We start from the raw sequence: 27,323 nt of genomic DNA on the forward strand, positions 1-27,323 counted from the left end.
GACCTTGTGGAGCATGACCTCTCTTCCCCAATCCCATATCCATATTACTTGAGGGAAAAATTCACTCCTCTTGTGATAAAGCATTGAGAGTTCAAAATCCATCCACAGTAACGACTAGCAGCAATACCCTGACTGACACACTAGATGTCTGAGAACATCGTCCAAGTGGAAGTGACACCTGAAGTTTAAAAAGACAACTAAACACATCCTGAAAGTGTTTACCAATGCTTACTTCATTTTAAGAGGAACCGAGCCTAAGGTACAGGGTTGTGTGAGTGGTCAGGGACTCTGAGCTGTTTGGCTTTCCCAGACTCTCCTGAAGACAGGGATTCAAGGGAAAGGTCAAAATCAGAAGTACAAGTGTGAGTACTAGCTACTGTTCATCTAGCTACTGCTCTGGTCCAACTGGGTTGGATTCAGTGTGTTTTCCTGGACAACCACTGCTTGCTCAGGGCCCTGTTTTTAAGGCAATGGAAAACCAAATGAACAAGCAAGTCAAATTTCATCTTCCTTTTCCCTCTCGAGAGATTTTCAATCTAACGCAAGTGTATGAACCTGGTTGTGAAGGAGGCAATGGCACTGGTTCTTTGAGTATTTTCCTTTCACCTAACTTTCTCTTGTGTATAGCAAGATCAGGGATATGGAACCAAGAATATTTTGATTGTCTGTATGCCAGCTATCACAGTGGACTCAGGAAGTGGGAATTTTGATTCAGTCTCATAGATTATGTCTATGAATTTGTTGACAATTGCTTCTGTTTATATTGAATGATGCTATGCACATTTATGTATCTCTCCATGTAAGTCAGGCTGGTGATGAGCTTCTGAAACTCATATTATTATAATTCTTAAAAAGGTTCAGAGGAAAAATGCTTGTCCAAATCTCTCTAGGCAAGAAGAGACAGCAGGTTACCCTTCACACCAAGGGATGTGTCCACTCCGCTTCTGCCATCATCTCACCCTCTTCCTGTTTCCTTCCCTTGTAATCTCTCCAGCTCCTGTTTTCCCCTTGCCAAGTAGCTGTTTCCCTTCTGAGCCTCCTACTTGAAACAAATCTCAAGTTGCAATGCTCACCTCAATCTGCTTCGACAGACCTGGGAGAGAGGGAGCAGGAGAGGGAGGGAGAAACAGAAAATAGCTCAGCAGATGTTGCCAGATAAATGTTTATTTAAAAAAAATGCAAGTTGCTAATGCGGAGGTTTATTTTGGGGCCTGCCAGTGTTAACAGATGTTTGGGAAGATGAATACCTGCTTAGACAATTATACACAGAAATTGATAGCAGGTTTGCATAAAGATTTAATCATTTTTAAAAAGAAGATAATAAAATATAATTTCTTGCATAGATTCAACAAGCTTACCCTAGGTTAGTTTAGACAGACTGATTTGGACCTTATATTTATTCTCCAACCTTTGGAAATGAGGCCATGTGAGGGGGGAGGAGGGACTTACTGTGCCTTCAGATCCTGGTTAGAAAATATAATTAGGAAACATGGTACCTAGAAACTCTGACACTCAGAAGCTGGAACTGTGATTAATTGCTGCTATGCTGCTTTTGGACATAAATATTTACTCTTCATTTTTCATTTTGGACATAAATATTTACTCTTCATTTGTCATTAAAATTCTGCTTCTTAAAATATTACACTCAAACCTCTGATTGCTGGGTAATTAATGGCAAAATAATGCATCAGGACTTTCAGGGACCTGAAGGAGTGTAATCTTCACTTGGTATTCTCTTGAAGCGGGTATGTGGCCATGCTTCTGTTCAGCGAGTACCCTGCACAGAGGTAAGAAGGAACCAATGCCAGACCTTCAAGAGCTTGGGCCTCATGAATATCATGGGAGAGCTGGCAGTTGCCTGAGACCTCACAGGGCAGTCTCCTTCTGAAGGAGAAGAAGTCATAGGAATAGACTTCACACATCTGAAGGCTTGCCTCTGTCTACAGAAGAGACATACCTGGTAAAATTGCCCTAGGAATACCATGAGATTGGTACTGGAAAGCTTATAGTCTTTGGGTTTGATCTTCTTTCAGATCAGTTGGTATCTGGGGCAATGGTGTTTTTCTGGGCCCTTGATGGCCTGTGCTGTTGCCCTCTAACTGGTAAACAGCTAAAGCCTCAATCTGCTAGTCTGTTCATCTGCATTCTTTGCTAAACAAGTGCCATTTCTCTATGTCTGCTAGTACTTTTCCAATAAGTACTCTAATGCTGTATCCTCCATGTGCAGGTCATTCCTAACTGAGAGACTGCAATAGATCACCCACTGCAGTGGGCTACGAACAGTCAAAGCACTGCACTATTTGGTAACTCCCTGCATCCTGGTTTTATCTCCATTATAACCTTCTTAGAGGCTCCCCAGATGTGTCAACCTTCCTTAAAACCTCTATTTTACCAACTCTTCCCTATCTGAACAATTGTTCCCAGGTTTTGCTTTAAGGCAGTGAACTATTCTCTCTTGAAGACTATGTTTTGGTGTTTACCAATGAGGGAAACTTCCTTAGCCTGTTCTGTATCTTCCAATGTCTCAGGCCCATTTCTATTATGGTAATCAGCATGCAGCATGACATTGTAAATTTACATGTACGTCCCCCAAACTACCTGTGACATCTTCAAGGCCTGGAGCATACCACACTCATGTCAGCAGCTCCTCCCAAAGAAATACCCTGCACATAGCAGTGTATCACTGCACATCTTCCATATTCCTGCATCAGGCAGAACAGTTCCCTTGGGAACAACAGACTTCAAACCAGCCAAGGGAGTATTGGTTCACTTGAGTGGGAAGCTGGTTGATGCTGACCTCAGGCTGGTGCATCAAGAGACACATTGTTAGCATTCCATGTCTCTTGACTCTGGTTCTGCTTCTCCCTGAGGACTGGATTTATTCTGTTCAAATGGATTTCTGACTAGTGTCAGTAGCTTAATGTTCTGGAATTTTATCCTTGTACTTTATAACCTGAAAAGAACAGAGAGCATGTCTCTGCAGTGACCATGATAAATTCTCAGGGAAGATTCTGGTTGGTCAGGACTGGGCTCCATGCTCACCCCTTTGGTGTTCGCTGAAGTTAAGAGTTAGGCTAGTGAGGTTGGGAGCATGCACTGGGGACTGAGATTATAAGGCACAGCCAAACTCCAAAAACCAGGGCAGAGACAAAGAGAAGTTATTAAATGAGACCAAAAGAAGCAGAGAATGGATCTTCAATAGGCATAAACTATAACTGTTTATTCTAATTATCTTTCTATCATGTGTGACATAATAGATGCTCACTGATTGAGTGGATTTGTGAAAAATATAGGTTAGAATCTCTTTCTTTCTCTCATCCCTTCAATTATTCACATGATTTCACAGAAAGAGCTCATGTCTCTGTTCTTTGAAATTGTAGAGTCATTTCTTTCATTTCTTTACTTAAAACTCAGACATTCTTAAAGCTCACAACATCCGTGTTTAGCTTCCAACACGAAATTTGTAATTATATCAAGAGGTTCTTGATCCAGCAATCCGGCTTGGCTGCTTTTAGGCTTCTGTCCACAGGCACAGCACCAATCTGTTTCCTGAAAAGTGTTGTTTGCTGTGATAATCTCACCTCCATCAAATGTTCATATCTTTAACTCCTTATTATTAAAATCATGAAGCAAAAGCTCATCAACGATAATGCCATGAGTTGAGAGTGCTGGCAGCATCTCACAGTACAAAGGCACCTTGCTTGGAAAACATGGATTTGACCTGTGGTGTCCCTCTGCTAACCCCCCACCCTGGACCTGCTACTTCATTCCTATCAGTCATTGAGCATTAATCCTCTACAAGTTTAGAAGATTCTTATGACAAGGACAAGATTGGAAAGAGTTAGGTGTCATCCAACCCAGGAGATCCCCAAAAGGTCACATCAGGGTTCATCAAGACTTCCCTGCTACCCTCCCCATACAATTTAGCTTTGTGCTTTGCATTATACCAATTTATATCATTCCAATTAAATTTTAAGCAGTATATTTATTTTTTTTCAACCATTTTGGGTCTGCTATGCTTTGCATATGGTTTGTCCCCCAGAAGTCTCTAGGCTGGAAGCATAGTCCCCAATGCTAAGGCATTGAGAGGCAGTGTACCTTTAAGAGGTAGGGACTAAGGGAAGGTGATGAGGTCCTGGGGCTTTGCTCCTGGAAGGAATTGATGACCTCTCCAGCATCGGGTCAGATCTTCTAGAACTGGGTTGTTCCTGTGAGAGGGAATTAGGACAGAGGGAGTTTAGCTTTCTGAATTCACTTCCACTGTCTAATCTGTTGCTTTTTCTGCCTATCTGCCATGTGGTGACAGTCAGGGAGCTATCACCAGACACTGTGCCATGCCATTTGGACTTTGCAGGCACCAGAAGTAGGAGTCAAATAATCAGAACCTGTCATCCACTTGCCTCCCCCATCACATGCCTCTTCCCTCTCTCTGAGCTCCTGCAGCTCTCAGCTGACACACAGAACCACACCAACATGCTCACCTCATGGTATGGTTATTTGGGGATTTGTCCCATCTATCCCTCTGGAACATAAACATTAGGATAGGATGTTCTATACCATGGAGCAGGAATGGGTACTGCAGCAAGCCAAGCCATAATCCAGTCCCAGCATTGCCACAGAGTCCTTTTGGAAATTACTGAATCTGCAGGATATCAGATTCCTTATCATTCACAATGTCGGACGGTGGGAAGACAAAATGAGATCATCCAAGGGAAAGCACTTGGTGCTGTGCCTTGAGCAGGGAGAACATTCAGTCAACACCCAGAGGAGCTGCTGAATCCTTTCCTCCTCAATGCACATCAATAAAATCCCAAACTCCCCAGGGCACGTAAGGTGGAACATGGACTACTGCTACTCCTCTTCTGTCTCATTCTTTGTTTTTAATAGCTTTATTGAAGGATAATTGATAACCACAGTTAAGGGAACATGCTGAATTGTAAAATTTGCCACATTTCATCTATGTGTTGACTTATGAAACTATTACCATAATGAAGACGAGGAACCCCCAAGCTCCCTTGTGCTCCTTCACAATTCCCTCCCCTTACGCTTTCCGCCATGCTGCTCTTCAATGGTTGGTCAGCCACAAATCTGTTTTCTGCATTATGCATTAGTTTATATTTCCCAGAATTCAGTACATTTATCTTCAAATTATTCCTATCATAGGTAATTTATAGTACATCAATATTTCATTTTTTATTATTGGATAATATTCCATTCCATGGATATGCCACAGTTTGTGTTCATGAACATTTGGGCTATTTTCATGTTTTATCTATTAAAAATAAAGCTGATATGTACATTCATGTGCAGCTGTCTATGTAGAATAGTTACATTTTCTGGATAAAGAAATGACTGGGTCACATAAATACAAAAGTTTAACTCTTTAAAGAAACTACAAAACTATTTCTGAGCAGTTTTGCTATTTTACATTCCTACTGTAGTATGTGAGGGTTCCAGATCTTTTGTACCTTTGTCAACACTTAGTATCATCAATCTTTTTAATTTTGGAAACTTTGATATGTGTGTTGTGGTACCTGATAGTGGTTTTTATTTGCATTTCTTCAGAACAAATGATAATGAGCATCTTTTCATTTGCTTAGGTATCATTCGTATGTCTCCTTCAAGAGTGTGTCTGACCAGATCTTTGGCCTGTTTTTTTTTTTTTTTTTCATCAGTTTGTTTGTTTTCCTATTATTGAGTTTTAGGAGTTCTTTATGTACTCAAGAAATATTATTTTTCAGATACATGTCTTGCAAATATTTTTCCTAGTCTGTAGCTTTTCATATCCCCTTAACATTGCCATTAGAAGAGCAGATTTTTCTTTTGATGAATGAAATATTTATCAAATTGAAGCTTTTTGAATTGTACTTTTGGCCCTGTATCTAAGAAGTTTTTGCATAACCTTAGGTTACACAGGATTTAAACTATCTTTTAGAAATTACATGTATATGTATATACATATACATATATACATATATATGTCTCACATATAGGAATATGGTATATTTGATTTTGTTTTTGTGTATGGCACCATGTATTGATTTAAATCATTTTTGCATATTGAATTTCAGCACCATTGATTGAAGATCTTTCTTCATCCATCAAATTGCTTCTGCAGCCTTGTCAAAGGTATAGATGGATCTATATTTCTGGGATTTTAGTCAGTTGCACTACTTTGTTTGTCAGTGTTTGTAAAAATCCCATACTCATTTTTCACTCTATCTTTATAGTGAGAATTAAATGTCCTGAAATAAATATTATTAACCTTTTGGCTTTGTTAGTTTTGAAAGTTTTTAATTGTAGATTATGCACATTCCCATATAAATTTTCAAATCAGTCAATCCATTTCTAAACAATAAAGTCTGCTGTATATTGGAGTGGCATCAGATCCATAGAACAAGTTGAAAGCAGCAACTTCTCAAAATATGGAGTTTCACCTAAACAAGGTGGATCTTTTTATTTATTTAATTTTTTTCAGGTCTTTTGTATCTTTTGTAGACTGGTTGTTACATTTATTTTTCTTTCATATTTTTATGCCCAAGTTATCTGTGAAGTTCTTTCATCTCCAGTATTCCTAATGCTTCATGTTTTAGGTTCTGAAATCTTGGTTCCCCCTCTCCTGAAATCCACAGAGCTCTGAGATGTCTACTCTCCCTATTGTGTGCAGAAATTTTTCTCCAGGCAATCAGCTGGGTCACTTGTAGGGATCCTTTGGTTTTCCTGTTTTGGTGGCCCATTCCCTTTGGGAGCTTGTTTACAAAGTTGTGCGGAGAGTTGCTTCACATATTATATGTCTTGGCTTTCTCTGGTGTCAATCATTTCTTTGCACATATACACACCTTCACTAGGTCACCCTTCTTTCTCTCCCTCACCCATACTAAGCCTATTAGCATCTCAAGTCTTTTAATCTTTCTTGTAATTTCTTTTCACTCCTGCATAAAAGATTCTCTAAAAAGTCTAGAGCTGACAGCTTCTCGTCACTCATGTCTTCGTGCTAGTGCCAATTCCTTGAGGAGGACTCCTATGGCTGCATTAATACAGTAAAAGACCCCATGTCCAAGTAACCTCTGTTCCAGTGCCCTGCTGTGTCTTCTACACAGCACTAGCCTCCATATCTAAATTTTCCTTTGACAATTTGCATTTTAATTGTTTCTTGATGACTACTAACATGTGGGCCCCTGAAAGCAGCACTCTTGTCTGCTGTCCCCATAATGTCACAGAACACAGGGCAGTGCCTGACAGCTAAGAGTCCACTAAACATTTGTTAAGGAAGAGTCATGATATATTGCAAGAATTATTGAAAAGGAGATCCACTGAGAGTGTGCACGGAAATTCACACTAGAGTGACTTAGGAACAAAGGAAACTTGCTTATCTTACAGAAAAAAAAAAGACTCAAACCAAGGCAGTTTCCAGATGAGTTAATTCTGAGGCTCTGTGACATCATGAAAAATGCAGGTCCAGCTTGTTGCTTTTTCATCCTAGCTTGACTCCCTGTATGTGTGACTCCAAGACAACTGCCACAATTCCAAGCAGCAAGTGAGGACTGCTTTCAGATTGCCAACACAGCTCATTTCTCTGTCCCTCTTCAAAAACAAAGAAAGTTTTTCCAGACCAGATTCTTTTTGACAGACCTTCCTCCTATCTTCTTTTCCAGTTATTGGTGATAATTTCCAAATTAATCAATGGCAATGGAGTGAAGTTGCCAAGACTGGCTTAAAGATAGTCATATTTCCATTCATCCCACCCAGATCCTCTCCACTGTGCTCTGTGGAGGGCTCCTTCCCCACCTCTCCTGGTCACTTACTGCCTGAGGTTGTCAACAGTGGGGTTGTGTAATCATGGAAAATAGGAAGAATGCTGGTAGACAACTTCCATATATTATTTACTAGGATGAGAGTGTGCCTTTCACACATTTAAACAAACTTATTTTTGTCCCTTCAGATAGTCTCTCCACTGCTTCACAAGTTAGCTAGAGTGTGAGACAAATCATCTGATGTCAGCTGAGCTGGAAACAGGGTTTTTAGCTCCCATTTGTAGTCTTTTGCTTTGTGTAACATCTCCAGTTCTCGGGCCTCTCTTCTGGTATCTTGCCCACCACACTGGTGCATATTGTCAACTGAAAATACTGTTTCCACAAACTTCCAACAAGCTGACAATGGAATTTCTGAAGTGGAAACATATTTTATATTTTTCTGTTTAAAAATGGGAATTTAATCACAGTACATTTCTTGTCATGATACACCCATTCAAAAATATTTACAGCAGATTCTGTTTATGGAAAATCCACATATCTTATCAAATATCTCAATCAAAAGGAGAGTGCTATGCTTAATTGATTTTTTGTACAACCCTGTACTCAAACTTAAAATCACATGATTGTACTCCATGATAAACCTCAGAGGTCACCTAATCAAATTAGTGTTGAAGGTATATAGAAATTGAGGTCTGAAGAAATTAATCCATTTTGTCAAAGTCAGATATGGTAGTTGTGGTGGGGCTGACTCAATGAAAGTCATGACAGATCATTGTGGCCATCTGCTCCTGACCCCACCTGCAGTGATAAATAATTAGCTTGACATTGGCACCCACGGGAATATTTATACCAGGGAAAGTGGTGAAATGCTACCAACCAGAGACTTTTCTTTTCTGAAGTACTGGTTCTAAAATATTAGCTAGTATACCAAATAAAAGGTTCTGTAGAGGCAGAGAAAGAATTTAAATAGCAGACTGAAAGATCTTTCAAGCATGATAGTAGAAGTCAATATTAATAATAGCTTATTTCTATTACTCTTGCTGACCCCTCCTGACTCAGAGTCAAGCCTCCTTTCCACTAACTTGTGGTGGTTTCCATAACTCACTCATATCTACCTTTCACATCAGTTTGGTGGAATCATTTGTGTCTATGTAAAATTAGGATACTGTTTTTGTCAAGGCTTTGGTGGCAAAGAGCAGAAAAATAACACACAAAACTTAGCTAGGAAGAGAAGGAACTTATTACAAGGAAACTTAGAATCAGGGAGTGATGGAGAAGAAACCTTGGATAAGGAACAAAGGTGAACTGGCAACAGAAACCAGACTCAGGGTCTTGTCTACAGGGACAGTCAAGTTATGGCATGACCACAGGGACCACTACCTCAACTTCTATATAACATTGTGCCCATCTGATGAACCACAGAAAATAATTTCTGAGTCTGGAAATGTAGCTCAATGGTGAAGCATTCATCTAACTGTCAAGCATGTTAAAGTTCTGAACTTGATCCACAACACTGCAAAATGAGTAAATAAATAAAATAGCAGAATTTCTGCATAACCTATGCCTCTTTGCACTAATAATTCAATATGTAAACTTTGGTGGCATCATATAACTAGTCAAGACTGAGTGTCTGCTGGCAAGTTACAAGAGTCGAACTTTATTTCAGATCCCACAGTCAGATGTGGAAAATCAGCTCCCCAGGTATAATTATCAGTGGAAATTTACCCCACAATAGGAATGGGGTGTGACTTCTCAGTGGAGAAAGAAAAAACAAAAAGTCAAACAAATATTTCCTATAATTGTTCTTGTTGAAGATGATAGAGAAAATACACAGTGATCTCACCGCCTGCTGAAGGCAGGAGTGTGCTTATGGCAAAGTGATGTGAAGATGGGATAGAGGAGGTTGCAAGGGGCCATTGCCTTGAACTAATTGCTGTTTTGTGATGAACATTGTCCTAAAGAGTAAGATCCAGAAAGTAGAATTTCTCAAATTTCTTGAAGAGAGAAATGGCCAAGTTACAAGGTTAAGTATGCTTTCTTGAGCAGTGAAAAGTGAGTAGATTTGTAGGTATGGAGAAAGGACAAAAATCAAAAGTTGGAGTAAAGAAGTTCTTTGAAAAATGTGTGGCTGGGCACAGACAAAGCAAACAAAGGGCATGGGTGTTTGTTTCTCATGTTAATGTCCACCAGAAAACATCTCCCTCAGGACAACCGAATAACCATGTAAGCATGATGATCCATGCAGCCCCTGTGTCCTCAGTTGCCAGGGCATGGACAGTGGGCTCACGGTTGGTGTAGTCACAGTGGTAGGGATGCATGGTTTGCTTTCAGTCTAACAACATGAATTCCTGCAACCCTTCACCTAACTTCTCTATGGCCCAACCTTCAGTAGCAGAGATGGACTCCGAGTCCTAAACATGGCTCTATCCTTTGAGCAGTCCATCCTGCCTCCTGGAAACTTGGTTATGTTGGAACCAATGAGTGACAGGAAGCAATTTGTCTTTATTGGAGTGGATACCTGTCCCTGACAGGTTTTTTCCTTCTCCAACTTCATATCTCTACCACAAGCAATTTTCAAGAGTGTAGAGAGTACTTGATTACTAAACACTGTTTAGTAATTATGAAATTGGTTCAATCCAAGGGATCTATTTCATCAAAAAGAAAGTGTAATTATGTACACATAACAGGAATCCTCTTGTCCTACCGAATCCTCATCATGTAGAAGCAGCTGACCCTAGAAAATATTGGAAAGGTCTATAAAAGATTAAGCTATCATCCTGATTTGTGGACAATACCATAGAAATTAGGATGTTCTCCTTAGTGTGTGGAAATAGTGACTAAAACAGGGTTATAAGTTTCTAATAGACAAAATTCATAGATCCAGGAACTACAAGTGAAAATGGAATTATCTCCTACCATCATGATTCCCAATGTCTTGCTTTCAGACATTGTGCCTCCTCGTGATCAGGGGTCACAGTTGGGGCACCAACAAACCTGTGGCTCTGCATGTAACATACTCATGTTGGACTCTGCACCAGTGAACAGTCATGCAGAATGGTATCATACTGACTTGACCCTAATCTTCATGGGAAAGTAAGTCTTCCAATGCCTAATGGAACAGGAAATTATGCTCAATATCCAGGGTATCTTGTTTTGGGACTTCTGTGCCTGGCACTAAGAACCATTCAGCTGTGGCAAACTTGCCCAATGAGGGCAAGATGTGATGGAATGACACATTCCTTGCAGTCTAAAATTCTTGGGATCCCACATTAAGTATCTTCCTCCCCCGATCATAATTGAGTACATTCTCTGTGTCTCTGACCATAAATTTAAAATGTTACAGTTATGTAAATCAATGAACCCAGTGCCTGAGGCATGCTACTGAAGGTGATTGTTGTGATTCTTATCCATTTGATTAATATTGTCATCATCATGATGTCATGACTCTCGCTATTATTAATACTCTTCTGCTGAAGTTCCTGCCATTGCTTTGACTTAGTTTGCCTCTCTCATTTCAAACATCCTCTGAGGAAAACTCAAAATTGCCATCTCATGTTTAAAATACCTAGGCCTCAAGATTTTTTTTTGAAAATTAGCATGTGATAATGCTTATGTTATTTTTTTATTCTTATTACCAATTATCATTATTATTACCAATACTATGATTACTACTGATGTTACTTCTATGGAACCTCAAATCCTAGTGCAAAGACAGAGTTTCTACTTTCCTTTGCTTCAAATTTTGTGAACCAATTAAGTATGAGAGCCTCATTTACATGAACTTTAGTTAATCAATAATTCATTTCCAGAAAATATGGCAAACCTATCCAGACAGTAAATGGAGGATGGGGTTTGTGATTTGTGTATTCTTTTACTGAAGTAAACAATAAGAAGTGCTCTCCAGGATGAATTGAATATACCAACGGGACCCATCCATAAGATCACACAAGACTCAAAGGAGCATCATTGATTAAGTGCCAACTCAGTACCATGTGCTATGCAGATACTGGCTCATTAGTGCCCAGAACAGCTTTTGTCTTCTCATCACTGATCCTACTTCTCAGGATAGGCTTTAAGGCACAAAATGTTGGATCACCTGTATGAGGTGACCCCCAAATCAAGATAATGTATTCTATTTAGTGTATATTTATTCCCAAGAAAGGGGACTATATACAAGTCTCAGTAAAAGAAATGCATCCCTCCTCCAAACTCTGATTAAGAACAGGAGTGTTGAAGGTGACATTCAAACCTGAGGCACATTCAATTTCACTGTCTGCTGCTTGTCCTGGTTAGTCGTGGATTTCACTGTGTCTTTCAGAATATCCTATTTTGATCCCATCAGTGAACTTGAAATAACTGGACCATGTAACAAGAGCTTCCAAAAAAATAAAAAAGAAAGAAAGAAAGAAAGGCTTTGGAGACAGGTTCCCTCCTTGTGGTTGGACAAATTGTGAAAATCTCCACTCCAAAGGGGAATTCCACCTGGGACCAGGCCCTGAGGCCACAGGCGAACAAGAGTCCTGGGTCAGTTTCCCTTTCTGCCTTTGCGCTTATCTTTCATGGTTACTCATCCTGTAATGTGAGTCAAATAAACTCACCCTGGGTTTATTTTTACTGTTTATTTTTGACTCATTTATTGTAGATTTTTTACTCAAATGTACTCATGAATCACATGTATAAATGATCAATTTTAAGCTCCATTTTGGATAAAAGCATGAAATTGTGAAAAAAGGTATAGATTTTGTAGTATTAAATTTGTGGGCAATTCTGAGTTTGACACTTGGTCAAAATCATTCTAAGTCTGTCCCCTGCTTTGTAGAAAGGAGATGATTATGAGACTATGCAGAGACAATCTCTGCAGAGTGACACTGAGTAATAAAAAAATTAATAAATTATATGTATTAATGATAATAATAAGTAATATATATTATTTAAAATCTGTGCTGCTTATTTTAAATTAAACCTGTTAAGAAACCTGCAAGTTGCATTAGCATGTGATTATAAATTGGATTAAGAAATTGGAAATCTAAAACTGATATATAAGATAATGGCCCAGGACTAAACTGGAGAGTGAGGCTTTGACATTTTCAGGTTTCATTAGCTTGAGCGTGTAAATACCTCCACAAACGTAGGAAGACTGTGTGTAATGGGAAGAATCACAAAATTCTGAACTCCAAAACCCAAGTGTGTCCTTCTAGAGCTTGGGAGAAAATTCCTGCCTTAGGCACATGAATCTTGGGATACCCCAGGCAAAGTCAAGGGAACTCGTGGAGGACTAGCCAGTATTAGAGGGAGGATCTGGGGTAATAATCCCACTTGTCCCAGTAAGAAACTTTCTCAGATGAGCCGACCAATATGCATCCATGTGCAAAATTCAGTGTGGTTAAAACACTATTAGGATGATGCCTGCCAGATGAATCATGGGGCTGAGTTGGTTGGATAATCCAGAGAAGCTTGCCTTGGGTATGCAGTAAGAAGCAATGCTTGATGAACAGCTGATACTGGAAAACCAGAGAATATCACCTAGCGATGCTGATGAGGCCAGAGCCTGGTTCCTCAATACAGCCTGGTGCCAAAGGGCACAAGCCACGTGTTCCCCATTAGTAATGGTTCTTTCTGTGGATACTGATGAATTCTGAGTATTCAATACCTTGCCATTCACAACAAAAATTCTAGCATTGGACAGCCTTCTGCTTCCTCAGTAGAACTTGGAAACCTGAGGTAGGAAGGACAAAGACCTCAGTCATGACTGGGTCCATATTTGATCAATGTCTTAACTATGGTTGCATCACAAACTAGCTCCAAATATAATGGTTTCAAACAGCACAATTAATATTCTCCCATTGTATGGGAGTGGAATGTAGGAGTAGCTTGCTGGTCATTTGTCAGAGGGCCTTTGGTACATCTGTGATCAAGGTGTTGCTGGAGGATGCAATCTCAGCTGAAGTTGCAAGTAGACGAGGGGACCACTTCCAAACCCTCACAAGTGGTTGTTCTGTAATAGTTCATTAGCTTCTTGCTACCTCACCCCCATCACAGAGCATTTCACAGCATAAAACACAGGAAGAGCGGGTGAGAAACAGAAGGACAGTCATGACAGTGAGGGCCGCCAAGCTGTGTGTCAGTCTTCACAGCCTAATCATGGAAGTTTTCTCTCTCACTTCCGTTAGGTCCTGTTTATCACAAACAGGTGGTACAGACCATGCAGGAAGAAGAGAATGTACACGGGCTTGAGTATCTGGAGGTGGGAGTTTATGGGCTCCCTGTCTTGGTTCGTTCAGACCTCCTCAGCAAAAATGCCGTGCACTGGCTGTCTTATAGACCACTAACTGTCTTATTTCTCAGATAAATAGAGGCATTGAAGTCCAAAATCAAAACTCTCCCAGATTTGGAATCTGTCGAGGGCCAGTGTTGGGTGGAAACTTAGACCCATTGGAAATAGATTTGGAATCCTGGCAGGTGGAAGAAGATGCAAGACACAGTTGTGATAATAGACATGCTTCGTTCAGAAATGGCAGAAGCTCCCAGTCTCTTGCTCCAGCCCCATTTCATCCTGAGTCCTTTCCCTAGGCCTTTTTCAAGTGCAGGTCAGACCAAGAAGGCCCATTGCCAACAGGTTGCATAGTGGGCACATGCTCACAAGGGAATGTTTGTGACCTTGAGTACTTATGCTGAACCAGGGTGTTTATGACCCTGACTACATACTAAAAACATAGCCCACCGGAAACCTCGGTAAGTGATCCTAACTACAACCATGTTAGTCCTGCCCTACAGCCAACTCCCTGGTACATACATAGCACCATCTCCCTGTGTCTTCACATGGTGAAAGAAGCAATCTGATTCTCTGGGGTCTCTTTTATAAGGCCATCAAGTCCCTCTATTGGGGAAGCCTTCATGATCTAATCACCTCTCCAAAATTTCCACCTTTTTTTTTTTAGTTTTTTTTTTATTATTGTATACAAATTGGATACATGTTGTTTCTCTATTTGTACATGGAGTCAAGGCATACCATTTGTGTAATCATAAATTTACATAGGATAATGTTGTTTGATTCATTATGTTTTTCCCTTCCCCCCCATCCCTCCCACCCCTCTTTTCCCTCTTTACAGTCCTTCTTTCCTCCATTCTTACCACCCTCCTTATCCCTAACCCTAGACCTAACCCTAACCCTAACGCTACCCCCTCCCACCCCCCATTATATGTCCTCATCCATTTATCAGCAAGAACATTCATCCTTTAGTTTTTTGAGATTGGCATATCTCACTTAGCATGATATTCTCCAATTACACCCATTTGCCTGCAAATGCCATAATTTTATCATTCTTCATTGCGGAGTAATATTCCATTGTATATATATGCCACAGTTTCTTTATCCATTCATCAATTGAAGGGCATCTAGGTTGGTTCCACAATCTGGCTATGGTGAATTGAGATGCAATGAACATTGATGTGGCTGTATCTCTGTAGTATGCTGATTTTAAGTCCTTTGGGTATAGACCAAGGAGTGGGATAGCTGGCTCAAATGGTGGTTGCATTCCAAGCTTTCTGAGGAATCTCCATACTGCTTTCCAAAGTGGCTGCACTAATTTGCAACCCCACCAGCAATGTATGAGTGTACCTTTCTCCCCACATCCTCGCCAACACCTGTTGTTGCTTGTATTCTTGATAATCGCCATTCTAATTGGGGTGAGATGGAATCTTAGGGTGGTTTGATTTGCATTTCTCTTATTACTAGAGATGTTGAACATTTTTTCATATATCTGTTGATTGCTTGTATATCTTCTTCTGTGAAATGTCTGTTCATTTCCTTAGCCCATTTGTTGATTGGATTATTTGTATTCTTGGTGTAGAGTTTTTTGAGTTCTTTATAGATTCTGGAAATTAGCGCTCTATCTGAAGTATGATTGGCAAAGATATTCTCCCACTCTGTAGGCTCTCTCTTCACATTACTGAGAGTTTCCTTTGCTGAGAGAAAGCTTTTTAGTTTGAATCTATCCCAGTTGTTGATTCTTGCTTTTATTTCTTGTGTTATGGGAGTCCTGTTAAGGAAGTCTGATCCTAAGCCAACAAGTTGAAGGTTTGGACCTACTATATCTGCTATAAGATGCAGGGTCTCTGGTCTGATTTCGAGGACTTTGATCCATTTTGAGTTGAGTTTTGTGTAGGGTGAGAGATAGGGGTTTAATTTCATTCTGTTGCCTATGGTTTTCCAGTTTTCCCAGCACCATTTGTTGAAGAGGCTCTTTACTCCATTACATATTTTTGGCCCCTTTGTCTAGTATGAGAAAATTGTATTTATTTGGCTTTGTGTCCACGTCCTCTATTCTGCACCATTGATCTACCTGTCTATTTTGGTACCAATACCATGCCGTTTTTGTTACTATTGTTTTGTAGTAGAGTTGAAGATCTGGTATTGCGATGCCCCATGCTACGCTCTTTCTACTGAGGATTGCTTTAGCTATTCTGGGTTTTTTATTCTTCCAGATGAATTTCATGATTTCTTGCTCTATTTCCGTAAGGTACATCATTGGGATTTTAATTGGAATTGCATTGAATCTGTATAGCACTTTAGGTAGTATGGCCATTTTGACAGTATTAATTCTGCCTATCCAAGAACATGGGAGATCTTTCCATCTTCTAAGGTTTTCTTTAATTTCTTTCTTTAGTGTTCTGTAGTTCTCATTGTAGATGTCTTTCACCTCTTTTGTGAGATTGATTCCCAAGTATTTTATTTTTTTCGATGCTATTGCTAATGGGGTAGTTTTCTTAATTTCTCTTTCTGAAGATTCATCACTTATGTATACAAATGCATTGGATTTATGAGCATTGATCTTGTAAACTGCTACTTTACTGAATTCACTTATGAGTTCTAAAAGTTTTCTGGTGGAATTTCCAGGTTCCTCTAAATATATAATCATGTTGTCAGCGAACAGGGATAGTTTGAGTTCTTCTTTTCCTATTCGTATCCCTTTAATTTCTTTGGTTTGTCTAATTGCTCTGGCTAGAGTTTCAAGGACGATGTTGAATAGAAGTGGTGAAAGAGGGCATCCCTGCCTTGTTCCAGTTTTTAGGGGGAATGCTTTCAGTTTTTCACCATTTAGAATGATATTGGCCATGGGCTTAGCATAGATGGCCTTTACAATGTTTAGGAATGTTCCCACTACCCCAATTTTTTCTAGTGTTTTGAGCATGAAGGGATGCTGTATTTTATTGAATGCTTTTCCTGCATCTATTGAAATAATCATGTGATTCTTAGCTTTAAGTCTGTTGATATGGTGAATGACCTTTATTGATTTCTGGATGTTGAACCAACTTTGCATCCCTGAGATAAAATCCACTAGATCATGGTGCACTATCTTTTTAATATATTTTAGTATGAGATTTGTTGACAATTTTTGCGTCGATGTTCATTATGGATATTGGTCTGAAATTTTCTTTCCTCGATGTGTCTCTGTCTGGTTTAGGTATCAAGTTCATATTGGCTTCATAGAACGAGTTTGGGAGGGTTCCCTCCTCTTCTATTTCATGGAATACTTTGAGGAGTATTGGAATGAGCTCTTCTTTAAAGGTTTTGTAGAACTCGGCTGAGAACACATCTGGTCCTAGACTTTTTTTTGTTGGCAGACTTTTGATGACCTCTTCTATTTCATTGCTTGAAATTGATTTATTTAAGTTGTGTATGTCCTCCTCATTCAGTTTAGGTAATTCATATGGCTCTAGAAACTTGTTCATGTCTTCGAGGTTTTCTGTTTTGTTGGAGTATAGATTTTCTTTTTTTTTGTTGTTGTTGTCTTTTTTTTATTGTAAACAAATGGGATACATGTTGTTTCTCTGTCTGTACATGGCATAAAGGCATACCATTTGTGTAATCATAAATTTACATAGGGTAATGTTGTTTGATTCATTCTGCCATTTTTTCCCTTCCCCCCCTCCCCTCCCACCCCTCCCCTCCATCTATACGGTCCTTCCTTCCTCCATTCCTGCCCCCCTCCCTAAACCCAACTCCAACCCCAACACTAACCCTTCCCACCCCCCATTATGTGTCATCATCCACTTATTAGCGATATCATTCTTCATTTGGTTTTTTGAGATTGGCTTATCTCACATAGCATGATATTCTCTAGTTTCATCCATTTGCCTGCAAATGCCATAATTTTATCATTCTTTATGGTTGAGTAATATTCCATTGTATATATATACCACAGTTTCTTTATCCATTCATCAATTGAAGGACATCTAGGTTGGTTCCACAATCTGGCTATTGTGAACTGAGCAGCTATGAACATTGATGTGGCTGTATCTCTGTAATATGCTGATTTTAATTCCTTTGGGTATAGGCCAAGGAGTGGGATAGCTGGGTCAAATGGTGGTTCCATTCCAAGTTTTCTAAGGAATCTCCACGCTGCATTCCAGAGTGGCTGCACTAATTTGCAGCCCCACCAGCAATGTAAGAGTGTACCTTTCTCCCCACATCCTCGCCAACACCTGTTGTTGCTTGTATTCTTGATAATCGCCATTCTAATTGGGGTGAGATGGAATCTTAGGGTGGTTTTGATTTGCATTTCTCTTATTACTAGAGATGTTGAACATTTTTCCATATGTTTGTTGATTGCTTGTATATCTTCTTCTGTGAAGTGTCTATTCATTTCTTTAGCCCATTTGTCAATTGGATTATTTACATTCTTGGTGTAGAGTTTTTTGAGTTCTTTATAGATTCTGGAGATTAGCGCTCTATCTGAAGTATGATTGGCAAAGATTTTCTCCCACTCTGTAGGCTCTTTCTTCGCATTGCTGATAGTTTCCTTTGCTGAGAGAAAGCTTTTTAGTTTGAATCTATCCCAGTTATTAATTCTTGCTTTTATTTCTTATGCTATGGGAGTCCTGTTGAGGAAGTCTGGTCCTAAGCTGACATGTTGAAGCTCTGGACCTACTTTTTCTTTTATAAGATGCACGGTCTCTGGTCTGATTCCGAGATCCTTAATCCATTTTGTGTTTAGTTTCGTGTATGGTGAGAGATATGGGTTTAATTTCATTCTGTTGCATATGGATTTCCAATTCTCCCAGCACCATTTGTTGAAGAGGCTATCTTTTCTCCATTGCATATTTTTGGCCCCTTTGTCTAGTATGAGAAAATTGTATTTATTTGGGTTTGTGTCCGTGTCCTCTATTCTGTATTTCAAAATAGCTTCTAATTATGTTTTGTATTTCACTCGTGTCTGTTGTGATATTTCCTAGTTCATTCCAAATTTTAGTAATTTGAGTTTTCTCCCTTTTTCTCTTTGTTAGTGTGGTTAAGGGTTTATCAATTTTGTTTATTTTTCAAAGAACCAACTATTTATTTTGTTAATATTCCCGATTGTTTCTTTTGTTTCAAGTTCGTTGATTTTGGCTCTGATTTTAACTATTTCCTGTCTTCTACTACTTTTGGTGTTGGTCTGCTCTTCTTTTTCTAGGGCTTTGTGCTGTAGTGGTAAGTCATTTATTTTGATTTCTACTTCTTTTTTGAATGTGCCCCATGAAATAAATCTTCCCTTAAGTACTGCTTTCATAGTGTCCCAGAGATTTTGATATGATGTGTCTTTGTTCTCGTTTACTTCTAAGAATTTTTTAATTGCCCTCCTGATGTCTTCTGTTGTCCATTCATCATATAATAGTGTATTATTTAATCTCCAGGTATTGGAGAAGTTTCTGTTTTTTATTCTGTCATTTATTTCTAATTTCAATCCATTATGATCTGATAGAGTACAAGGTAGTATCTCTATTTTCTTGTATTTGCTAAAAGTAGCTTTGTGGCATAAAATATGGTCTATTTTAGAGAAGGATCCATGTGCTGCTGAGAAGAAAGTGTATTTGTTCTTTGTTGGATGGTATATTCTATATATGTCAGTTAAGTCTAAATTGTTGATTGTGTTATTGATATCTTTGGTTTCTTTATTCAATTTTTGTTTGGAAGATCTATCCAGTGGTGAGAGAGGTGTGTTATAATCGCCTAGTATTATTGCGTTGTGGTCTATTTGATTTCTGGAATTGAGAAGGATTTGTTTGACGTACATGAATGAGCCATTGTTCTGGGCATAGATGTTTATGATTGTTATGTCTTGCTGATTTATGCTTCCCTTAAGCAGTATGTAATGTCCTTCTTTATCCCTTCTGACTAGTTTTGGCTTGAAGTCCACATTATCTGAAATGAGGATGGATACTGGAACTCTTTTGCTGTGTTCGTGTGCATGGTATGTTTTTTCCCATCCTTTCACCTTTAGTCCATGGGTATCTCTTTCTATGAGATGAGTCTCTTGCAGGCAGCATATTGTTGAATTTTTCTTTTTAATCCAATCTGCCAGTCTATGTCTTTTGATCGATGAATTCAGGCCATTGATATTCAGGGTTATTACTGTGATATGATTTGTATGCCCAGTCATTTGACTCATTTTTGTTTTTTGACATGATTTGGTTTCTCCTTTATTTGGCTATTCCTTTAGGATAGTTCCTCGCGTTGCTGATTTGCATCATTGATTTTCATTTCTTCCTTATGGAATATTTTGCTGAGAATGTTCTGTAATGCTGGCTTTCTTTTCGTAAATTCCTTTAGCTTTTGCTTATCATGGAAGGGTCTTATTTCATCGTCAAATCTGAAAGTATGTTTTGCTGGGTATAAGATTCTTGGTTGGCATCCGTTTTCTTTCAGGGCTTGGTAAATGTTGTTCCAGGCCCTTCTAGCTTTTAGGGTCTCGATTGAAAAATCTGCTGATATTCTTATTGGTTTCCCCCTGAATATAATCTGATTCCTTTCTCTCGCAGCCTTTAAAATTCTGTCTTTATTTTGTATGTTAGGTATTTTCATAATAATATGCCTTGGTGTGGGTCTGTTGTAATTTTGTATATTTGAAGTCCTATAAGCCTCTTGTACTTGGTTTTCCATTTCGTTCCTCAGATTTTGGAATTTTTCTGATATTATTTCATTGAATAGATTGTTCATTCCTTTAGTTTGTTTCTCTAAGCCTTCCTCAATCCCAATAATGCTTAAATTTGGCCTTTTCATGATATCGCATAGTTCTTGTAGATTCTGTTCATGATTTCTTACCATCTTCTCTGTTTGGTCAACTTTTTTTCAAGATTAAATATTTTGTCTTCAATGTCTGAGGTTCTGTCTTCCAGGTGTTCTATCCTATTGGTTATGCTTTCTATGAGTTTTTAACTTGGTTTATTGTTTTCTTCAGTTCAGGGATTTCTGTTTTTTTTTTTTTTTTTTCAGTATCTCTAACTCTTTATTGAAATGATCTCTTGCTTCCCGTATTTGCTCTTTTAACTGTTGATTGGTGCGATCATTTAATGCCTGCATTTGCTCTTTCATCTCCTTCAATGCCTGCATTTTCTCTTTCATCTCCTCGTTTGCTTCCCTGATTGTTTTAATTATGTACATTCTGAACTCCCTTTCTGACATTTCTTCTGCTGTGCTGTCATTGGGTTTTATTGATATAGTATCTAGGTTTGTTTGGGACATTTTCTTCCCTTGTTTTCTCATATTGGTCAGATGTCAGTGGGACTCAGATATTGCAGATTTCCTCTATTGTCTTATAGTGTCCTTGTGGATTTCCAGTGTATCACCTCCCAGCCTTCAGTAGCCTGAAGTCTTGGAGGAACTTGATAATGAAGTGCTTCCGAAGAAAGCTGCTCCTAGCCCGCTCCTGGTTCCAGGGCTTGGAGCTGGCTTTGTGTGGAAAGGCTCTCACTGTGGGGCCTGTACCGCACAGCTGGCCATGTGGGAGGAGCCCACCACTGGAGTGTACAAGGCTACCTGGGGAAGATTCTAGGTACCCTGCCCTGCTCTGATAAGCCACCCCATCTGTGCCTGCCCCCCAGGCCGAGCTTCACCCGGTGGGGGAGACTCACCCCGTGGCTCTATTTTAGTCCGAGTCTCTCAATGCCTCCCCTTCTTGAATTCTGGGTTCTGGAGTGACTGGAGATGTAGTCACCCTCTAGTCCGCCATCTTGGGTTCCAAAATTTCTACCTTATAATTCCATAACTCTTGGGATTGGGATTTCAATGTCTGCATTTGGGGGATCTCTAGCACTGCCTAGAACTTTCAATACATATAAAGTCAAGTTATTCAGATCCTGGTCTCCAGTTTCAACATCCTAATCATCTCACCATTATATTTTCTGTCCATCCTATGATTCCAATGCTGAAAACTTTTCTGGTCAATACTTTTGGCCTCATTTCTATTTTCTGCTGTGCACCAAAAACAAAATAAAACACAAAACAAAATCATTTTTAGTCCTGAGAGTCTCTGGTGTAATGGAATAAAAACATGGTCATTCGAGTCTCCAAGGTTAGACCTAATTCTAATCCAAGGACTTACACTGGATGTGTACTAAGGAAAAAGCTCTTCAATTTCTTAAATTATTAAGTGGCACCACTAGAAAATACACCATAGTAATTATTACAATGGGACTGGAATTTGACAACTTGATTTGGATACCAGCCCTCCTTTTCCAATCATTATTTTATTGTATAAAATTACTTCAACTTTTTTGTCTTTGTAAAATGTTCATCTCATCAGGTGTGGTGGCACACACCTGTAATCCCAGTGATTTGGGAGGCAGATGCTAGAGGATTGCAAGTTCAAAGACAGTTTCAGAGGGCTGGGTTGTGGCTCAGTGGTTGGGTACTTGACCAGTGTGAGGCACTGGGTCGGATTCTCAGCACTGCATGTAAATAAATGAATAAAATAAGGTCCATCAACCTATTTTTATTTAAAAACAAACAAAAAAAGACATCTCAGAAACTTAGTAAGACTTACGTCAAAAAAAGAAAAAAAGAAAAAACCTGAAAAAAGGGCTGGGAATGTTGCTCCGTGGTTAAGCACCCCTCAGTTTAATACCCAGTACTCCCCCCAAAAAAGAAAAGTTCATCTCATTGGAAATTATAATCTATTTCCAATTCATATGTGAGGAAAAGGAGGTTTAGAGAATTTAAGGTCTTAGCAAAATTCTTGGTCACCAGCAAGTGCCAATAAATTGGTGACTACTAGTATTGTATTTAAATTTTTCTAGTATTCTATTCCATAAGAAATGTTTAAAGTTGTGTGCATGAAGTTATCCAATTCAACTACTGCCTAAATCAAGAGGTGTTTTATAGATTTTTGTTAGTAATTCAGGTTGGTGGTTAAGTGCATACTCCAGAGGAAACCTGTCTGGGCTTCAACACTGACTTTTACTATTTCTCAGCTATAAAACCTGGGAGAGACAGGTGAACCATGACCTGTGGAGCTCAACTTTTTGGACTTTTTCAAACTCTGATTCTGTCACTTACTACCTGGGCAACCATGGGAATCCTTCCTTTTTCCTTTGTAGATAAGGAAACTGGTAGTCTGAGCAAATTTAATCACCTTGGGTAAGTAAATGCCCACTTTACCAGGCTGTAAGCTCCTATCACAAAGTTGTGATAGTTCATGATCTATAGTATTCCACAGTGACAAAACACATAAGCACATCCTATAATCTCTGGTTAATGAAACAAACCATGTCTAATAAGGCAGAAATGATCATTTGTGATGGATTGAATTTTATACCTAGGAAAACCAACTGAAGGAAAATCCATTGCAACAGCTGCATCCCGCATGAGTGAGAAAGCTGACCTGAGTTTAGAAATTATGTCAGACTCTGTGTTTAGTAAATAACAACAACTGTATTCAAAACCTAGACTTTACACTGTGAGAACCCCGAATGTTCAGTCCCACAAATGGTCTTTAATTAGGCATTGGTAAGAGATTTTTAACAACTTGTTATGCAATTTCTAAATTGTTAGTTTTATAATGTGAATTGGGTTCACATTCTGTTTACCTTTTAAAATAATTTGTGTTACTTCCCCCTTTTAAGTTTTAGGTAACTAATAACCCATGTACTAGAAATAAGGGCTCATGACCATTTTCAGTTTCTCCCTTTCTTATGGTCCTAGTCTGGTTTCCATTTTCTTCAGTCATTTTCAGTTCCAGGTGAATGGCAAAGAACCCACTAAGTGCTTCCAGGGAACGCCCTGCATGTCATGGAACAAGGTGTGCTTTTGCTTTGTGTGTTGAGTTTGTCAGGGTACTCGGCATATGGTGACCGCGACTACAGAGGCTCTGTCTTCATTGACTTAATGGTAAGGAAATTGGGTAAAAAAACTGGCAGTTCAACTGCAGTGTGATAATTCGGCAGTTTATTTTGAGTACACTGTAGTACATATTATTTTCTTACAATAGTAAACCATGTTTCTGCGGATTGCTCTTCTAATTCCTAATACACACTTAACATTTTCCTTTAATTGAATAAATTTGCTATATGTTTGCCTTTTTGCCTAAAAACTCTTCAAGTTAATTTTTTAATTCTTTGAATTATTAATTCCTTAATCTATTTTGCCTATTTTGTTTCCTTTCTACTACTTGACTTGGGATTACCTAGTGGGCAATCACATGTGTTTGTAAATGGATGGAAAAATAAATGAATGCCTGGGTGGATAAGTGATGAATGTATTGATGTGTGGATGAATGGATGGATGGATGGATAAGTGATGAATGTATTGATGTGTGGATGAATGGATGGATGGATGGATGGATGGGTGGATGTATTTATGTGTGGATGAATGGATGGATGGATGGATGGATGGATTGATGTGTGGATGGATGGATGGATGGATGGATGGATGGATGGATGGAAGAAAGGATGGATCTTTGGTTGGATGAATTAATGGATAAATACCTGAATGAACAGAGAGATGGATGGATGATTGAATGGATAGATTGACTGCACAGGATACATCTTTTTTATTGTTTTGTTCACTGATCTATTCCAAATGCCAAGGAGGTTGGTGCATAGTAGGTGTTCAGTACTTAGTTCCTGAATGAAGGGAATGGCAGACTCTAAACTGCAGCTGAACTCTCCTGCTGCTCTCTAGATGAGGAGGGGCTGTCCCAGTTCCGACCTTCCACTACCTGACGATTGAACCCAGTTGTGTTGACTGAGATGGAGTGTCTTGCAACCCTGCTGCAGAGAATATGAAACAGCTCAAATTGCCCAAATGGAGTTATTCCAGTCCCTAACTCAGCTTTTCTTCCTGGCTGATAATCCTGAGCATTAACTCTCAAAGCAGTGGTTCTCAACTCTCTCCCCGTCCCATCCTCTAAGGGCACCTGTAGGCTTCCCCCTCAGCTAGAGGTACGGATCAGAATAGTCAGGAATCTTCATGTGGACCAGATTCCTAGGTTATTGGGAATCAGATGCTCCTCAGGCCCTTCTCTGAGAGACCCTGAGAAAAGGTGAGCCCCTGTCTGTAACTGGGAAGAAGTGCAGATTGCTGAAGGCTCTGGAGGATGCCTCTGTATTCTCAAGTGATGTCCAGATGGCATGGCGGGAAAGGCAGAGTCAAAAAGGACATGATTAAGAGATGGATTTTGAGATTTTGAACCATCCTGGCTTCAAATACCATCTCTACCTCCCACCAGTGAGGAGACCTCAGTTTTCTTATCTGTGAACTAGGGAGATTCTTTCCTCCCATAGCACTGATGAAAAGAAGGAAGTAAGGCTTGGCACAAAGCTTGGCACATAGTAGATGCTTAATAAACATGGAATGAATGAATGTTTTGCTGAGTAATGCCACTGTCCCTCCTCCTGTTCTTCATGGGGTAGAGGACAGAGCCTGTGGATTTGATTCCTGCCCATAGAACTTGAGACCGGTGAGCAAAGGGCTTTGATCCCTCTGGCTCCTCACTTTATCTCCTCTCCTAGGACAGATCTGGGTGTATAGGAAGGGTCTTGTTAAGTATTTGTTGGGGGGAAAATGAGTGAATTTGGGCAAATTTAAAATCAGTTGGACCCAGCACGTAGTTCCGCAGGACCTAGGAATTGCTTTGGGGATATAATCCACATGCCAGCATTTACATTTGACAAACATAAAGGAGATGTTGGCAGAGTACAGTTGGCCTCTCTGTCTGCAGATTTTGCAACCAGAGATGCAACCAATGATGGACCGAAAATACTCCAAAAACTTATTGTGCTGAACACATGATATGCACAGACTTATTTCTTGTCCCTGTTCCCTAAATACAATATTAAAACTATATAGCATTGGCATTGCACCAAGTATCAGAGCAATCTCGTGATGATTAAAGTCTTTGTGCATTTTCTAGAAGAGATCTGAGCATCTGGATTTCGGTATCTGTGGGGTGGGACTGCTCCTGGAACCAACTCTCTATGGGTCCTGAGGGACATCTGTCTGTTACCAGCCTATAAGAATGTTTTCTTGGCTGAGATAAAGTTTATCCCCATACCAGGACCCAGTAGAAGTCAAGCTCCTGCTTCTCCATTGGGGATGAAGGTCCAAGCTTGGGCTCCCCTCCGCTCCACCTCTGAGGTGCTCTGCACCATTCCCCGGTTCCTCCTGTCCCTGACCTTCAGCATCATGGGTGACGGATGCTTAAGTCTCCTGTAAGTTCTGTCGTGGTGAGGGGCTCCTCATGCTGGTGTCTGTGGTCCTTTGCTGGTGACAGCCAAGTGTCCTGATGCCTGACAGCTGGAGGTCTGCCGGTTTCTGATCCCAGAAGGCAGACACTCTGAGCTTGGGCCCAGTTGGGAGAAGAGACCAGAATCAAAAGCCCTGGTGAGATCATCCAGCTCCCCAGTCCTGGGGAGCCAGCAGGGGTCAGGAGTGGCCTGCCCCAGAACCCTCTGCTAAATTGCCATTTTCAGCATCGTTTGGGAATTCTGAGGTGAAGAACAAGATGTAGGGATATGGGACCCCCTCCTGAGTGGTCCCTTTCTTGATCTCAAGAAGCCCAGCTTGACCTTAACTTTGACCTTGGGTGGCCTTTCTCTTGACTTCAACCAAGTGCTGGACCTGTTCTTGGCCTTGGCAGCCACCTTTGTGGCGGAAGAAAACTGAGGACCCCCAGGGGTGCCATCCCTAGGGAAAGCCCAGAACCCTGAGCCCCCTCCATCACCTCCCATCCAACCCAGACCTGGGATCCAGTCTGGAATGACCCCGCTATGGCCAAGCTCTGGTTCAAGTTCCAGCGGTACTTCTGGAGGAAGCCCGTGTGCTTCTTCACCTTCCTGGTGCTCTACCCAACCACAGGGAGCCTGGTCTTCCTGCACTCTGACTTGGTGGGCCAGTCTGCTGTCTCCCAGAGCCAGGCCAACCTGGCTGGGGAAGGCCCCGCCCAGGGCAATGAGCTGCCTTTCTTGGGCAACCTGCACCTGGCCCAGGGCTTCCAGGAGGGTGAAGCTTCCAGCATCCCCGCAGGCACGGATCCTCCTTAAAGCGCAAGGATGACAATGAGAGAGCCAAGTTGGGTGACTATGGGGGAGCTTCGAGCTGAGCCCACAAGGGAAGAGCCCTCCAGGAGAAGGAGGAGAAGCAAGGTAAGAGCACTATGGATCAGGGCCCGGGAGAGGGTCAGAGGGACACGCTGGAGGGTAAAACAGTTCTAGCACTGGCATTTAATAGGAACCAGCTGTCCCAAGCTCATAGAGACACTGCAGGATTTCAGTATCACCCCCGCTTCATAGTAGAAAAAAACTGTAGCTCAGATA

General features: G+C 40.2%; 1 protein-coding gene and 1 pseudogene across 1 annotated transcript in view; both read left to right on the forward strand.

Moving 5' to 3' along the window:
- LOC124973607 (peroxynitrite isomerase THAP4-like) overlaps window positions 1-26,673 on the forward strand; it is a 116,029-nt gene extending 89,356 nt beyond the window's left edge. Inside the window, exon 4 of the mRNA XM_047537450.1 lies at window positions 26,563-26,673. Within this exon, the coding sequence (XP_047393406.1) occupies window positions 26,563-26,673 (111 nt within the window). The remainder of the gene's footprint in view (window positions 1-26,562) is intronic.
- Window positions 26,674-26,777: 104 nt separating this feature from the next.
- LOC124973608 (WSC domain-containing protein 2-like) overlaps window positions 26,778-27,323 on the forward strand; it is a 41,800-nt pseudogene continuing 41,254 nt past the window's right edge.

This window comes from Sciurus carolinensis, unplaced genomic scaffold (assembly GCF_902686445.1).
Source record: "Sciurus carolinensis unplaced genomic scaffold, mSciCar1.2, whole genome shotgun sequence".
Lineage (NCBI taxonomy): Eukaryota > Metazoa > Chordata > Mammalia > Rodentia > Sciuridae > Sciurus > Sciurus carolinensis.